This window comes from Cebus imitator, unplaced genomic scaffold (assembly GCF_001604975.1).
Source record: "Cebus imitator isolate Cc_AM_T3 unplaced genomic scaffold, Cebus_imitator-1.0 Scaffold40, whole genome shotgun sequence".
NCBI lineage: Eukaryota > Metazoa > Chordata > Mammalia > Primates > Cebidae > Cebus > Cebus imitator.
The window spans coordinates 6,341,420-6,359,951 of NW_016107355.1; the positions used below are offsets into that span (position 1 = coordinate 6,341,420).

The window sequence follows — 18,532 nt, forward strand, 5'->3', positions numbered from 1 at the left end:
AAGATCTCACTATGTTGCCCAGGCTGGTATCGAATTCCTGAGCTCAAGCAATCTTCTCACGGCGGCCTTCCAAATTGCTGGGATTACAGGCATGAACAACTGCACCCAGCCCAAGTTTTGTATATATTTTGGATACAAATGTTTTATAAGTGTTTCACAAAAAATTTTTCTTACAGTCTATCACTTGTCTTTTCATTCTCTTAACATAGTCTTTCACAGAGAAGAAACTTTTAATAAAGTACAACTAAACATGTTTTTTCTTTTATGGATTTTGCTTTTGATACTACATTTTAGAACCGATCACCAAAAAACAAGGTCACTTAGATTTTTATCCTGTGTTTTCTTTTAGACATTTTACAATGTTATGTTTTCATTTAGGTCTATAATCCATTCTGGAGAGATTTTTGTGCCTTTTAAACTTTTAATTTTAATCAGCCAATAAATTTCCTCTTTTCCTTAGCCAGTTTGGGTTGGGTTTTCTGTCATTTGGGACTGTGCAAGAGTCTTAATACTTAAAATTTCTTATAACTGATGCCAGGGTATCTGCTTAGTTTTATGTATTTACGTAGTTCAAATTCTTGTCACCTTTGATGGATTTCTGTCTTTCATTATATTGACATATAATACTTAGCTTCACAGCCTCCTGTATTTTATAATTTCTTAATTTTCACTGTACAAATTTATGTGAATACTTTGCATAAATTATTTTTCTTGTTCTCTTATTATCTTGTGGTATATTTATAGAGAGCAGAATTAGCAGGTGAAAGATACAAGCAGATGTATCTTATTAATGCCACAAGCTTTAGAGGATTGTGTGTACTGTGAACAATGTATATGTATTTAAAGCCCATCAAAATTTTTTTTTTTTTTTTGAGACAGTCTCCCTCTGTTGCCCAGACTGGAGCGAAGTGGCAGGATCTCAGCTCACTGCAATCTCTTCTGCTAGGGTTCAAGTGATACTCATGCCTCAGCCTCCCGAGTAGCTAGAATTACGGGGGCACACCTCCATGCCCGGCTGATTTTTTTTGTATTTTTAGTAGAGTTGGGGTTTCACCATGTTGGCCAGGCTGATCTTGAACTCCTGACCTCAAGTGATCCGCCTGCCTCGGCCTCCCAAAGTGCTGCGATTACAGGCATGAACCACCGCAACCTGCCCCTGCCAATATTTTTAAAAATCATTTTTATTTACCTTCAATAAGGATATGTCAATCCGTTTTTGCCTTTGCCTTTTTACAAATTTTATTGTGACTATTTTAAAACACACACCAATGAACTCCCACTTACCTGTCACCCATATTCAACATTTATCAAAATTTTGCCACATTTGACTCATATCTCTCTTGTCTTTTTCTTGTGCAAAATATTTTAAGCCCAGATGTCATATTATTTCATTTACATATCTTATTGTGCATCTCAAAAAATATGAACATATTCTTACATAGCCACATTGCCCCGATTACACCTAACAGAATTAATAACTATCCTTTGGCATCATGTAATTAGCAACTCCATAATAAAGTTTTCCTGGCTGGGCGTGATGGTTCATGCCTGTAATCCCAGCACTTTGGGAGGCCGAGGCAGGTGGATCATGAGGTCAAGAGATCAAGACCATCCTGGCCCACATGGTGAAACCCCGTCTTTACTAAAAATACAAAACAGGAGAATTGCTTGAACCCAGGAGGCAGAGGTTGTAGTGAGCTAAGATCGTGCCACTGCACTCCAGCCTGGTGACAGAGTGACACACAGTCTCAAAAATATAATAATAATATAAATAAATAAATTACAATTTTCCTGATTGTCTCTATAATGTATTTTGACAGTTGATTTTGAGAATAAGGATCCAGCATACATTGAATTCAGCTATGTTTTCTCTTTTTGTCTCTTTTAAACTGGGCCACCCTTCCCTTCGTTTTTTCCCTGCCATTTACTTGTTGCAGAAACTGGATCAATTATACAGCAGAAATGTCCAACATTCTGAATTTGTCAATTGCTTCCTTCTCATGTTCATTTAACTTGTTCTTTTATTCTCTGTAAACTGAATTTGGCTCTAGAGGCTTGATTATAGCCAAGTTCAACTCTTTAGGGATACTTGTGTGTTAGATGGTGCTCCAGTCAATTCACAGAAATCAAACTTATAAGCTGTTCAAGGTTAGTGATTTTAACTCCTATAAGGCCCATCACTTACTACCTTTCTAACCTATTAAGGCTTGGAGCTCTTGCCTCCGTGTTTGGAACTGTTTTTAAATCTCGTAAAAACACTAGTTTAAGTGAAGTACTCAGGCTAGGCAAACAAAAGATTGATTTAATCTATGCAAATATTGTTTAGTTGTAATAAAAACATGAAAAATATCTTGTCCCTATTAATAATTAACATAAGACAGTAAAATATGAGAAACAAAACATTATTTTGGATGTCGATGTTAAAAAAAAAACATATAGGAGGATGTGAAAATACTGAGAAATTTTGCAGCAATTCTGAGAGTTACTTTAGAGCACTTTTAAGGATTTCATAGGATTTTTATTGATTTCTGATTTAATTTTAAAGTGAAATTTTGGCTGAACATGGTGGCTCACAGCCTGTAATCCCAGTACCTGAGAGGCCAAGGCAGGTGGATCACTTGAGGTCAGGAGCTTGAGAACAGCATGACCAACATGATGAAGCCCCATCTCTACTAAAAATACAAAAACTTGCTGGGAATGGTGCTGTGCCCCTGTAATTCCAGCTACTCGAGAGGCTCAGGCATGAGAATCGCGTGAACTCGGAAGGCAGAGGTTGCAGTGAGCCAAGTCGCACCACAGCAATCCAGCCTGGGTGACAGAGTGAGACTCCTTTTCAAATTAATTATTTAATTAATCTAATTAATTAAATAATTAATGAATGAAATTTTGCTTTCTCTTTATAAGCATAACACTACTCTTTTTTTTCTTTTAAGACGGGATCTTACTCTGTCAACCAAGCTAGAGTACAGTGGCACTATTATGGCTCACTGCAGCCCTGACCTCCCTGGGCTCAGGTGATCCTCCTACCTCAGCCTCCCTAGTAGGTGAGACTACAGGCATGTGCCATCACGCCTGGTTAATTTTTGTATGTTTGTACAGATGGGGCTTCACCATATTGCCCAGGCTGGTCTTGAACTCCTGGGCTCAAGCAATCTGCCCACTTTGGCCTCCAAAAGTGCTGGGATTACAGGTGTGAGCTACAGCACCCAGACAACACTAATTTATTATTGATAACTACAGTTATTTTAATTTTCATTTTAAAAAATTTCTATGGAGACTTCATTATTCTATGTGGTGATTCATAGTATGTATTTATCTGGTATACTTTGACTTCTTTGGTATATTTTGATTAATTTGATCACTGATCAAGTCTTATTTTTCTATCAAATTTTGATGTATTTCATTTTAAAATACATTTTTGATGCTAGTTTTTTATCCTATATATTTGAAATCCAATTTAACAAATTGAATGCCAATTAAATACTAAAAACTTGGCCATGAGCATTGGAGGATATGAAAATATACATGAAAAAAGTTCTCTTTTTTCTAGAAGCTTATAATCTATTGCATAACCAGAACATAATAGGGTTGGTTTGCTCAATCTAAATATCCATCACAGCATAGTGTGGCATGCAAAGGAAATATAAATCCAATTCCAAAAACCCTGAGAAATAAAGAAAAATTACCTCACATAACACTATACAAAACTCAGCCATATGTTTTGTTTTGTTTTCCCACTCATTTCTTTTCTTTTTGAGTATCATAGTTACAGCATAAGTTACTTCCTACATTGCATATGGATCTTGGAATTTATTTAGTTTTCAACAAATAAAGGGATCGAAATTGTTTTTGAAAAAAACTATTAGTGGATCCAAAGCCTTTTTAAAAAGTTGGTATGTAACATATACTCTATTAAGTACATTAATTTGTCTTCAGCTTAGTGACATTTTACAAAGGGAGCATCTTTATGTATACACTTTTAGATTAAGATAGTGAATATTTTTTATCACTCCAAAAAGTTCCTGTATGTCCTTTTGCAGTCAATCCTCCCACAGTCAAACGCTGTTGTGAGTTCTATGTTTCATGTTTTCGATAACTGCGAGTTTTAATCTAATAACGCAAGTTAATCATCTGTACTTTTTTTTTTTTTTTTTTGAGATGGAGTTTCACTCTTGTCACCCAGGCTGGAGTGCAATGGCGCAATCTCTATTCACTGCAACCTCCGCCTCCCAGGTTCAAGTGATTCTTCTGTCTCAGCCTCCTGAGTAGCTGGGATTATAGGCACCTACAACTACACCTGGCTAATTTTTGGTATTTTTAGTAGAGATGGGATTTCACCATGTTGGCCAGGCTGGTCTTGAACTCCTGGCCTCAGGTGATCCACCCACCTCGGCCTCCTAAAGTGCTGGGATTACAGGCATGAGCCACCGCGCCCAGCCTCATCTGTACTTTTAAAATATTTATTTGCTGGCTATTTTTCCACGGAAGTTTTACTACCAATTTGCTAAGTTGTATAATGACGTAGTGGGAAGATTTTATAAATAATGTTTGTTTTTTTGAAATGGAGTCTTGCTCTGTTGCCCAGGCTGGAGTGTGGTGGCATGATCTCAGCTCACTGCAATCTCTGCCTCCTGGGTTCAAGCGATTTTCCTGCCTCAGCCTCCTGAGTAGCTGAGATTTCAGGTGTGTGCAACCACGCCCAGCTAAGCTTTGTGTTTTTAGTGGAGATGGGGTTTCGCCATGTTGGCCAGGCTGGTCTCGAACTCCTGAACTCAAGTGATCCACGTACCTTGGCCTCCCAAAATGCCAGGTTACAGGCGTGAGCCACCGCGCCTGGCCTAGATAATGTTATTTTTGTATTACAAAGATTTTACTACAAACACTTTATAAACAAAATTATAAAGAAAATTTAAAAAATGGAGCATGGTTATACATTTTAAAACATCTGTTTACATACAGGTAACATAATTTGCTTACCTAGTCCCAGGTCCTCCGCAATTTTAAAGTTTAAAACTTGGGCTGAATGTGGTGGCTCCCACCTATATAATCCTAGCACTTTGGAAGGAAGGGGCAGGAGGATCACTTGAGCCCAGGAGTATGAGACCAGCCTGGGCAACACAGAGAGACTTCACCTCTACAAAAAATAAAAATAAAAAAATTAGCTGAGTGTGGTGGTGCACACCTGTGGTTGCAGCTACTCAGAAGGCTGAGCAGGAGGATAGTTTGGGCCTGGGAGGTTGAAGCTGCATTGGCTGTGATCACACCGCTGCACTCCAGTATGGGCAACAGAGCAAGGCCCTATCTCAAAAGAAAAAAAAGGTTAAAAATTACATTGATTTAAAAATACATTCTTTAATTCAGATTTTTCTTCATTAATTCCTACTTGGTCCAAATTAAATATAGTTGTGGAATAGTTCATATAAAATTACAAAGGTATTATAACAGATAATCTAATTTCACCTGTTTTTTCACATGGGAATACTCAGGGTTCAGGTAAGTTAAGTGACTTGCTGAAGGCCACACAGCCTTGATCAGAAGGATGGAAGCCTCTGCCTGCTTCCTGTTTATATGGGGTATTTATGTGCCTTACATCCAGATTATGCCTTACATCCACTCAATAAAAGTATTAATATATTTAGTCAGCCATCATAGATCGACTAGACAATCTGCTCATGTAAACTAGAAATATTACAGAGCTCTACCTTACAAAGGAGTGATCACAGCAGGAAATTTCTGTTAGAAATACATTAGAATTGGAAATACTGTCTAGGAAATGGCCAAAAAACGATATGATGAATGAAACTGTAAGTGGTAGGAGAAGTACATAAATGTATATGTAATTTTGAAATGTATTGCTCCATTAGCCAGCATTTCAGACCCACTTATTCATCTTATTTTTTGCTCTGTGAAACTGTCATACTAATAGTTATGTCTCAGATTCAATTATTTTAAAAATAGAAAATGACTTCACACTGAATTGTCTGTGGTTTCCTGTTTGAAGAAATAATAAAATAGTCCCACTGCAAATTCAGCTTAAGTCCCTGCACTGTAATCCACAAGGCAACTCTTTTAGATTTAAAAAAACTGATTCATGACAAAAGCTTACACACTTTAATGGCACTGAAATATCTGATTGACTAAACTGCATTTTATTTTATTTTTATCTGCATTTTATTCTGTTGTCATAGCATGCAGTTTGCTCTGAATCAAAATCTGTTCTGTTATGTGAAGATATAGTGCAGACAATATACATATACCCTTACCATGATTCTTTAGCCTATTCAAAAATAATAAATTAAAAGCTAAGAGAGTGGGAAATGATCTTCTGATAGAATATAACGGACCATTTATTTAAAACAAAATTGCCAAATATCTAGTTAGCTTAACCATATCCAGTTGCAATGATTTATTTGCTTACTGATGGCATATTAGATGTTAGGCACTTCTATCATAACAGCAAAAGTGGGAGACCTTATTCATTTTCCTCCACCAAACACTGTTATTTTTATAAAATGTATTATTACTTTTACAAAACCATAAGAGTTACATGAAAGCCTTATCTATAGGTGAAAGTAGCTCCAAATCAATCCTACCTTAAATTGATGGTCATCTAAATCAACACAATGTGATTTGCAGAAAAAAAAAAAAATCAGTTGCTGCTATCCATTTGAAAAGCACCTGAACCAACCCCTTAGAAGAGGACTTCTAAGGAAAAGCTTTGTCTTATCTTCATGTTTTTTTGGTTTTTGTTTTATATATGCATAAATATAAATACACATAAATATACATATATGTATGTAATACATGTAAATATATAACATGTAAATATATGTATATGCATGAGCTAAGATGGGAGGAGAATTTATTTGCCTTTCCATGGCTTGATTTAATTTCCCAAAGTTGATACCTTGTAGGTTAATATCACTTCTTAATTTTTTTATTTTTTATTTTTTAGCACAAACACATTTATTTCTTAACCAAAGGGATAATCCTAATTAATTCAACACTGAAATAGCTGCATGTAAAATGTTTGTGATAAAGATAATTGAACACAGTAATGAAAAAAAAGAACCAGTATGGAGATTTGCTCATTTAACTGAGCTTGTTTATTCTTATAGCTAATCCTGTCCAAAATGATGGTGGAATTTTTATTCTACCTTTTTATAGATCTGAGAACAGGTGACATTGTTCATGACACAGTCTACCATGAATGTTCCATCTTTCAATTTTCTTGTTATTGTTCTTTTCTTCCCATCCTACTCCTGATGCTGAACCAATGCTCCATCTGCCAAGTTGCAGACAGTCTGAGTTTTTCTGTCACGAGCTATAGTTTCTTCAAACTTCTCTCCTAGGTTACAAGAAAACTCTGCTGTTTTCTAAGTGCTCTCAGTTTTTATGGTGAGGTTTTTGCTATCACAAATGATGATAACTGTGGTTTGGCCATTGTGCCCATTTTTCCCAAAGCTATTCTCGCTCCTAGTTCCTTCACGTATTCATCAAAGCCTTTGCTCTCCACCAGCAAATCTAAGATCATGCCACTGCACTCCATCCTGGGCGACAGAGCAACACTTGATTGGGCTTGAGAGTCTGCATTTCATCAAGCTCCCAGGTGATGCCCACCCTGCTAGATCCAGGACCACACTTTGAGTAGCAAAGATCTAAACTATTCTGGCTCCACCATTTACTTATTGTTGTGACCTTGGACAAGATACTTACCTGTCTGTCTCGGTTATACCACCTGTAAAATGATCATAATAAAATCTACCTCATAGGGTTTTAAGTGCGGTATTGTGTGCAGAGTACTTAGTGTCTGGCATGTGGTAGGTTTCACATGTGTTAAATATATGTATGTATATTGTCACCTGATATACATCACAAGCAATATAAGTAAACCGATGGCTACCGGGCCTAGAAGATGAAGTTATTTGTGATGCTAATTATTAACCTGATAAACACTGGCTTTTTGGATTTTCTTGTAAACCTGATCTAAATAACATTAAATAAAAACAAGTTCCATTAAAAGTATTTTATAGTAGAGGCTGGGCATGATGGACCACTTTGGGAGGCTGAGGTGGGTAAGATCACTTGAAGTCAGAAGTTCAAGACCAGCCTGGCCCACATGGCAAAATGCCATCTCTACTAAAAATACAAAAAATAGCCAGGTGTGGTGCCAGGTGCCTGTAGTCCCAGCTACTTAAGAGGCTAGGGAGGAGAATTGCTTGGACTTGGGGAGGCAGAGCTTGCAGTGAGCCGAGATTGAGCCACTGCACTCCAGCCTGGGCAACAGAACAAGACTCCATCTCAAAAAAAAAAAAAAAATTTATCGTAGAATGGTTGAGTTTGGAATTCTGCCTATACATTTCATTAGTTTACATAATCTTGGTTGATGAAAACTCTATGTCATTCCATAGTAAGAAAGAAAGATCTCATTAAGGTGTTCTAGTGGGAAGCTTTTAACTACAGGCCTCATTTTGTCTGTTTACCCTGAGTCCGTTTCCCTTTTCTTTTTTCCCTTTTCTGAAAGAGGAGAGGTAGCAAGTGCTGAACTATGGCAAGGAAGCACTTTACCCTTAACTCCTGCTGTGTATGATCCTAGTCAATTTCATTCACAGCAAGTGATAAAGGATAAAGTGCCTCATTGTCTTGCTAATCCCAGTTGCCAGCAATTATCTCAGAAAAGGTAGAACCTTTCACTGTGCCTATTAAAAGCCCCTTTGACCAAAGATATCACCTTTTAGAAAAATATACCTCAGGGAAAAGTCTGCAGTGGATAGAAGATTATCCATGCCTTCAAGAATAATGGCACTGAAAAAGACATCAAATCATTTAGTTGGTCAAATCATTTATTTGAGGCAATACTTTCTAAAGTAAAGGAGACAATTTCTCGAAAGGACAGGATTGCAGGAGTGGTGGTCATTTGAGAGGAGGAAATGAACAGCTGATGGATGCCCCTGCTCTGTAGTAAGGATTGAAAGGGACAAACATCACACTGAGTCCAGCTACTTTGTTTCCAAGCTAAGTCTGAGTAGAACTCAGTTCTTTCCTAGTCAGGATGATGCCTAACTGTAGCTCTGAAAAGGACCTGCAACAGCCTTGGGAAGCCTGGTAGAGGAGAGAAGTCTTTGCTTTATTTCTGCTTTATTTCTAAGTTCTATTCTTGGCAATCAGGTGACCTTCTTGGACTGGAGGAGCGGAGACCTGAGGGCAGAGCCAGGAACAAGAAGTGGCTGGAACAAGTGCACGAGCTTCTAAGTTTATTAAACAATGATCAAAACTCACAAATGCATAAATGGAGGCAAGGTGGTTACTGAGGAAAAAAGAAACACAGTGTGCCATAAAATGTAAGCTCACATGCCTGTAATCCCAGCACTTTGGGAGGCTGAGGTGGGTGGATCACGAGGTCAAGAGATTGAGACAATCCTGGCCAACATGGTGAAACCCTGTCTCTACTAAAAATACAAAATTAGCTGGGTGTAGTGGTGTGCGCCTGTAGTCCCAGCTACTTGGGAGGTGGAGGGAGGAGAATCGCTTGAACCCAGGAAGCAGAGGTTGCAGTGAGCTGAGATCGTGCCACTACCCTACAACCTGATAGAGCCAGACTCTGTCTCAAAAAAAAAAAAAAAATGTGAGCCCAATCCTGTTTTTGGGTTCTTTGTGAACATTCTGTCCGTGATACAGCTGTTCTGTTGGTGGCTTTAGAGGATGATTCTAGAAGATTGTGAGATTTAGTCATAACATTTAACTTTTATTTAAGTCAGATTATCTCCAAATTTGTCCAGTCATTTTTGAGAGGAAGTGACATAACCACAGGGTCCTCCAGCCAATGAGGGATTGGCTCATGTGATGATGGGGAAGAAATCCTATGATCTGCTGTCTGTAAGCTGCAGCACCAGGAAATCCAGTAGTACAGTTCCACTCCAAACCCGAAGGCCTGAGAACCAAGAACACTGATGTCTGAGGGTCCAAGTGGAGCACAGATTTGCCATTTTTTACTTTTGGCTCTATTCATGCCCTCCAGGAATTGGACAATGCCCACCCACATGGGTGAGAGGGTCTTCTGTCCTCAGTTTACCAATTCAAATGTTAATCTCTTCTGGAAGCACCCTCACAGATACACCCAGGAAAAATATGTAAGGCGCTCTCTGAGCATCCTTTAGCTCAGTCAAGTTGACACACAGTATTAACCATCACAGTCTTTCTGCAGGGGACTGTGAGCTAACTGCAATCCCGCGTCTACGGCACTGCAGAGCGAGATGTAATATGCCTAAGAACCACTTATGGAGACACTTAAGGATGCAGAGCCTTGCCCTTCCGCCACGGTCGCCATTGGAGAGTAGCAGCCATGGCTCTTCGGTATCCTATGGCCGTGGGCCTCAACAAGGGCCACAAGGTAACCAGGAACGTGAGCAAGCCCAGGCATAGCCGCCGCCACGGGCGTCTGACCAAACACACCAAGTTCGTGCGGGACATGATCCGGGAGCTGTGTGGCTTTGCCCCGTACGAGCGGCGCGCCATGGAGTTGCTGAAGGTCTCCAAGGACAAACGGGCCCTCAAGTTCATCAAGAAAAGGGTGGGGACACACATCCGGGCCAAGAGGAAGCGGGAGGAGCTGAGCAATGTCCTGGCCGCCATGAGGAAAGCTGCTGCCGAGAAAGACGGAGCCCCCTCCCCTGCTGTCTCCCTGAAATAAAAAACAGTTGCACCCCCCCAAAAAAAAAGAATGCAGGGCCTCAAGCCCTATACCCCAGATTGTTTTTTGGGGGCCTGGGAACCTGTATGTTAAAGAAGCACCCCAGGAGACTGTGATGCAGGCAGTCCATGACACACTGTGGGAGACACAGTAGACCCAAGAGTGGTAGGGGCTGTGCCTCTTTCGCTCCTTGAAGCTCACGTGTGCTCCAAGTCTACCGCTCTTTACCATCTAACTTGAGGAGGAAGATCAGAAGGCTTGACTTGCAACCACTGATTTTTGTAAGCCCACAATTAACAAATTAAAAGGATGGTAACATCCTTTTAATTGTAATCATTATTTAACTTAATTATTGAAATCAGTGTGTATAATACCATTCCATAAATGATGATATAAAAATGGAATATGTTTTCTGCCCAGTGAATGACGGCACTGGTGACAGGATAATTAGGAATCTAAGCAGTCAAAACTCATGCAAACAAATCTGAAGTTAAGGGAAGATGAGTGAATAAATGCTGGTGGCATTCGGGTTACATAAGTTCTGTGTTCATTGCAAGGAACCAATACCTCCCACATCTCTTTCTTTTAGGGATTTCCAGATTCTTTCAGAGTTCCATTTACAAGCTAAGTAGCTATCACCACCCTCTTTTCATAAAACAGAAACAGAGCAAAGTAGGCATGCTCATCATCTGGGCTGAAGAAAGAAGTTAAAAAAATAAAACGATCTGTGATTCCAGATCATACCAAGGAACTGACATGGTCGATTTCATTTATTTTGTTTTCTGAGGATTCTATAGCCACTTAGAATGCAAGATCCACCACTGAACCAAACTCACCTTCCTCGTCGCCACCACTCACCAGCATATACACACCCTTGGAGGAATGGAAATGTCCTGAGGAATGCCAGCTCCTCTTGTCTGCATGGATACAAAACAATCCGTTCCAGATCTTGGGGATTTATTTTCTCAATCTGAGTATCTTGGACTCCATTGTAGTGAGCTAAAAATAAATAATATCATTGATCCAGGCATAAAACTATTCAGAAGATAGAGATTGAAATGAGGATTTGCAGTAGACCTTGTAACACTGTGTTGATTCTACTTCTGTTTCTGAAGGAAGGAAGATGCTGTGGAATTATTGTCTATATATATGGATTGTGTGTGTGAAGACCATCAAGTATGAAGTTACTTATATTATTCTATACTTTGGTCAAGAACTCCATTAATCATGGTTAAATAAGCAATTTCCCTGCTGCTACTCACCCGGGAGCCCTCTGAGGCATGAGCACCAGCATGGAGAAGCTGCTCATTCACAAATCAATACGGGACACTGAAAGCCTCTGCCTCTGTGCTTTTGTGATGGAGGCTCACATTTGTCCTGGTCCACAGCATCTTAATGTGAATGGCTTTCTCCAATTGGCCATTACGGCTGCGTCTTATAGTACCTGTGTTTTAATGGCTTTGGAGGATGACTCTAGAAGATTGTGAGATTTACCCATAACATCTGACTTTTAATTAAGTCAGGTTATTTCCAAATTTGGATGGGAGTTTGTCCAGTCATTTCTGTGTGATGAAGTGACAGAGCCACAGACAGAAACGATACATGGCAGCCATTGCTTCACCACTGTGGACCTCCCCCCACCCCAAAGAATGGCAAAGTGCCTTAGCTTAAATGTTTGGAAGCTGAAGCATACATTTGGGGCTGTGACAGTGGCCTTAGGAAAATTATGTATTGTGTGAAAAATGACCATCTGTTAAAGCAGAGTTCAGAGTTCACAGAAGGTGGCATAAGTTAGCTCTGCAGATAACTGGAAAGGAAAAGATTCCCTTACCTCTAACCCGCCCAGGGGCTGAAGGTCCAAGGTCAGGGATACTTCAGAGTGAGGCATTCATTTTGTTACATCTCAATTGGACATAGCTGAGTAGATAACATTTTGAGCAAGTGACTCTAACATAAGGCAGCTTCAAAGACAACTTATACCATAACAGTCATTCCTGTAGTCGGTTCATTAAAAGGGATCACACATGTTTTGATCTCTGCTATCTCCTGCCCTCACCAAATGAGTGATACTCCCTTAACCTCTCCTACTCCCCACCCACCCCCTGCTTATCTCTCCATAGCTTCTTTCTCTTCTACAATTGCAAAGAGATGGAGGCAATAAGAGACCCCTTTGGGTTCCAATAATCCTCATGGGTTCCAGCTTGGCGGACAACTTTAAAGCCCACTGACAATGCCTGGACCATCCCAATCCACTCCTGAAGCAGACACAGTACTCTTAGATTCGTATGATGTATTCTTATTCTAGCCCACACCTGGCTTTGTCTTGCCTCCCTGTGTATCTTATAAGCTGCCTCATGCTTTCCTCTTCACCATTCTCAAACCAGCATTGGACTGACCCATTGGCTCTGAGTTATTGCTTTTCCCCAGCATCTGAATCCCTTTCCTGCACTGGTGTTGGTGAACTATCCACTTGGGTATATCACTGGCAGAAATTTTCTTGTGAAGCGTCCTATTTGGGCAACTCCAGCTAGGGAACCAGGACTTCTGGAACTCTCTTTTTGGCTCCAGCTTTAAAGGATAGGGAGACAGGACATACAGGACATACCAGAACAGCCCAACACAGAGTACTCTAAAAACATTGTGTTACGTAGGTTGGGAGGAATCACTTGAGCCCAGGAATTCAAGGCTGTAGTGAGCTGTGATTGCACCACTGCACTGCAGCTTGGGTAACAACGTGAGACTCTGTCTCTTAAAAAGAAACTGTTGGAGGAAGAAGTAAATGAATGAACTAATTTGCAGAACTTGAGAAGTTTGCAGTCTAAGGCCTTTGTGTGTGTGTGTGTGTGTGTGTGTGTGTGTGTGTGTGTCATACTGTTCATAGGCACTAACTTACATGTTTGATTGACTCTTCTATCCAGAGAGTCACCCTGGATAACTGTTTATCCTTCACCTGGGTCAATAATAATCTCAGCACAAAAAGTGCAGAAAAACACTATCATTGTACACTATTTTTGCTCACTTTTTCTTTGCCTGGAATAGGGTATGTTGATGGAAAGGAGAGGAGTTCTCCATAGTATCTTTTTCCTTTCCCATCTAACATTTCTCTGCTACTACTTTCTCAATGATTTATATTATTTGCTCACTAGTAAAGTACGGCTGAGAGCAACATCTAGAAGCAGATTTCAGAGAAACAGCTCCCACCTGCTTCCTCCAATCCATACACCAATCACCCGGGCCCCTCCCATCTCATGGTCCCACAGAGCTTTTCTGGGTGGTAGTTATTTACACTCACTGCCCTTTGGAAGAGACAGGGATTTGCTTTCTAGCAGAAATGGAAAAGTAAAGGTGTTACAGATGCATTGTGGGAAGCAACGGGAGGGAATCACGCAACTGAAACGGAATGCATGTATCCCCCTTCTCCAGTGGCCCGTCTGAGGCTCACCTAGTGTCTCCCTGTGGGGGGCAGGCTGCTGTCAAAAAAGTGAAATTGAAAGCCCAGTTAGACTCCCACTGTAGCCTTTTTTAGCTGGCAAACACACTTGAAAGGTAGCTAGGCTGCAGCCACAAGGGGTAACCAAAGAAAAGGTAGAAAAATAAAATAGAAGAGATGACCATCTAGAAAGCCTCCCTAAGAGACAAGAAAAAATAAATAAATAACCAACTTAATCCCTGTTTCTTTTTGTTAACTAGAAAATTGGGAGCTACAAAAAGATCTGAAATTTTTAGATTGCTGGAATTTCCCCAATAGTAACTAACATGAGAAAGTAACACCTGATGGAGCAAAAGTAATGTTATGTTTTCATTTGTGAACAGCAGAATAATAATAAGTGGGTTAAAGGGAGTTCAGCTAATTAGCCCATGGTTATAGCTTTAATTTCTTCCTCTGTTGTAAGCTTTTGAGGTGGGTGGAAAACTATGAGGTTTTTAATATGGATCAATAGGATGTCATAAGGGTCTGATTAGTAGAGCTTGGCAGTGATTTTGGAAATCTGCTTTACACTGCATGTCTCTTGCACAGAGAACAGGAGAATGTAACAGATTCCCATCCCCACATTTCACAAATATTTGATTGTATACTTGTATTTTTTGAAATTACAAATTCTAATTTTTTAAACTTGTGTGTTGACTTCATCAGTCTAAGTCCTGCTCAGGACCACATATTCCGTGATTACTACACACTGACCATACCCTTCTCTGAATTTCTTTTTCAGTGAAAGGTGGGATCACCCAGCTTTGCTCTAGTTATTCAGTGCATAAGACTCTTTTCCTTGCTAGATTATAAGCTTTCTGAGGACTGGGCCAAGCTTTCTCTCCTTCTGCCACCTTCTCATCCATCAATATGTCACACATGTACTAAGCACTTACTATAAATTTTAAAGAGCTATAATCATTAATCATTCTAATTGCACAAAATTCTAGGTTTTTAATCTTTTATCAGTATTTTAATGTATATTATTCATATTTATGTATAAATTACAAAGCGAAGCATTGTAAAAAGCTAAATTTCTTTGTTCCAACTCTTTTTTTTTTTTTCTGATAGAATAGACTGTTTTTCTTTCCTTGATCTAGCAAATCTTGAAACTTTTATATGACATGTGCAAAAGCATTAGGGCAGATGCTCAGAAAGTTGCAACTGGTTTTATTGTCTTTGCTTTTCAAAAGGGATAAAGTGATACAGAATTAAATTTTATTTCTAAATGCTTTGCTGCACCTGAAAATAATTCTTTCCAAATGAAAACTTATTAGCTGTATTTTAAAAACTGAATTATTCCTACAATAATGTAATGCTATCCAAAAATATGTTGCTTAGAGGTCTGCATATAACTGGTTTGCGTCAGGCATTGGATTTTTCCTTTCCTTCAGCAAAGAAATTATTTTCATAACATGCAAATACACACATATATTCATTTATTCACAGATTTTTACTGTGTGTTAGGACACAGCCATTTCTTGCATTTGTATACTAGTCAAGGAAGGGAAAGAGTCAGAGGCAAAATAAATCTGGGACTTTCCAATTCTGCTAGTTTAGAGTCAGTTAACATCTGACGATATTGTTAAATTATTTACATTCTTGCAGGACTTAGGAAGCCCCAAAATGGATTTTCCTGTAATTCAGTAAAACTGTAATTCTATTACCATCACTGTAATTATAACACATGGAAGAAATTAAACTGCAATGCATAATGAAAATTTAAGACTTATGGAAAGGTAGATGTAAATCAAGCTTGTCCAACCAGTGGCCCGTGGGCCACATGCAGCCCAGAATGGCATTGAATGAGACCCAACAGAAATTTGTAAGCTTTCTTAAAACATGAGTTTTTTTGCAATTTTTTTTTTAAGCTCATCAGCTATGGTGTTAGTGTATTTTACGTGTGGCCTGAGACAAGTCTTCTTCCAATGTGACCCAGAAAAGCCAAAATATTGGAACCCCTGATATAAATGATGAAATACCCATCCAACACATTGGAAAAGCCAATATAAAGAAAAAACATAAAATGCAGACTTTTAAACTAGTGGCTGGGAGGCTGGCAGCCCATCATGACAACATGGTAAGTGTGTGTGTTTAAATAATTGGTTTCAGGAGGAATACATCCACCTAGAGTGAGTGCCATTTGGGGCTGCATATTAAAACATGAATGGTTTAATGTCAGAGTGCTTTTCTCATTCTTTTCTTTAAAAAAAAAATCATGTTAAAAGGTGAAGGGGAGGAAGGCAGCAAATCACGCTGCCATGTGTGTACCTATTCAACAACCTTGTATGCTCTTCACATGTACCCAAAACCTAAAATGCAATTAAAAAAAGAAGAAAAAAAATCATGTTAAAATAAGCATAACAGAAGTTATCTTTCAATTATTTCAAAGTGCACAGTCCTGTGGCGTTAAGAACATTCACATTGTTGTGCAACTATCACCCTGTTCATCTCCAGAACTTTCTCATCCTGTAAAACTGAAACTCTGTCCCTATTAAACACTCACTCTCCATTCTCCCTTCCCCTAGCTTCTGGCAACTGCCACTTTACTGAGAACCTCATTAAGTGAAATCATGCAGTATTTGTTTTTTTGTGACTGACTTATTGTACTTAGCATTAGTCCTCAAGGTTCATTTATATCACAGCATGTGTCTCAATTTCCTTCCTTTTTAAGACTAAATAATATTGTATTGTATGTTGTTATGATCTGAATTTTTGTTCCCACCTCCAAATTCATATGTTGAAGCCCCAACCCCTCAGTGTGACTGTATTTGGAGGCCAGCCCTTTAGAAGCTGGCTGAGGTTAAATGAGGTGCTAAAACAATCTCATAGAATGGGTATCGTTATAAGAAGAGAAAGGGGCATCAGATCTTCCTCTTTCTGTCTTTGGCTGCATGGAGGAAAAGCCATTTGAGAACATGACAGGAAGGTGACCTCCGACTAGCCGGGAAGAGAGGCTCACCAGTCACCAACCCTGACAGCACCTTGATTTTAGATTTCAGGCCTCTGGAACTGTGCGAAGATCAATTTCTGTTGTTTAAGCCACCGATTCTGTGGTATTTTCTTATGGAATCCTTAGGGAACCGATACGTATGTATACACCACACCTGGGTTGCCTCCGTACCTCTTGACTATTGTGAATAATGCTGCTATGAACATGCATGTACACATACTTGAGTCCCTGCTTTCACTTCTTTTGGGTATATACCCAGAAGTGGGATCACTGGATCTCGTGGTATTTCTGTTTAAGTTGTTGAGGAATCACCATACCTTTTTCAGCAGCAGCTGCACCATTTTACATTTTCACCAGCAATATACAAGGGTTCTCATTTCACTGCATTTCTCATTTTGAAAACATTTAAATATATTTTGGTTACTGTGAAGAACCTGTGGCTACTGAGGAATGATTGTAGATGCGGGACTGCTGACAACATATTCAAATCTGTAACGTTCATTTGCTTTCCTGTAAGCAGTGATGCAACAGATGCACAACACTGCGTTTGAAGTGGAAATCTAAATAAGCAGGATCCTTGGTGCCATTTTGTATCAGCATAACTTGATCAAATATTGACCAGGCGCAGTGGCTCATGCCTGTAATCCCTGCAATTTAGGAGGTTGAGGTGGGAGAATCACTTGAGCCCAGGAGTTCGAGACCAGCCTGGGTAACATAGTGAAACCTCATCTCTACAAAAGTCCAAAAATATTAGCTGGACATGGTGGTAAGCGCCTGTAGTCCCAGCTACTCAGGAAGCTGTGGTGGGAGGATCATTTGAGCTCAGGAAATCGAGGCTGCAGTGAGCTGAGATGGCACCACTGCCCTCCAGCCTGGATGACAGAGTGAGATCCTCTCTTTAAAAAAATATATTTCAACATACTGTGGTGCTAGGTTAGCTTAGGTTATTTATGTTAAAAATAACATGTCTATTGAAAACACATTTTCTGGTCTTTCCTCTCTGGGTACTGTGAAGGTATCAGATTAGATATCATCTCAGAGCCCATACCCCTTGAATTGAATTGTGGTTATTTTCAATCATGATGTTATTTGTTTTCAGCTCCACATTTCACATAATCGTGTAGCTCATAAATTAAGTTTATGAATATATTTCTTTGCATAGCCCATGATCTCTAAGTGCCAATATTCTTTGCTAGGTAAAATATCTTTAAAAAAATTTTAATAGAGGTAGGGTCTCACTATGTTGCCCTGGTTGGTCTTGAACTCCTGGGCTAAAGTGATCCTCCTACCTCAGCCTCCAAAGTCCTGGAACTACTGTTCTTGGCTTTAATTTTTTTCTTTATAATTATTTTCAACTTTTATAGATTTAAGAAGCCATTTGAGGAATTTTTTTTTTTTTTTTTTTTTTTTTTTTTTTTTT

General features: G+C 39.2%; 2 protein-coding genes across 2 annotated transcripts in view; both read left to right on the plus strand.

Moving 5' to 3' along the window:
* Positions 1–18,532, plus strand: part of CUNH4orf45 (chromosome unknown C4orf45 homolog) — a 140,487-nt gene that overhangs the window by 15,491 nt on the left and 106,464 nt on the right. The window lies entirely within an intron of this gene.
* Positions 10,308–10,699, plus strand: LOC108302409 (60S ribosomal protein L36-like). Its single transcript, XM_037737600.1, has one exon. The coding sequence runs from the start codon at positions 10,343–10,345 to the stop codon at positions 10,688–10,690; it is 348 nt and encodes a 115-aa protein (XP_037593528.1). The 5' UTR covers positions 10,308–10,342; the 3' UTR covers positions 10,691–10,699.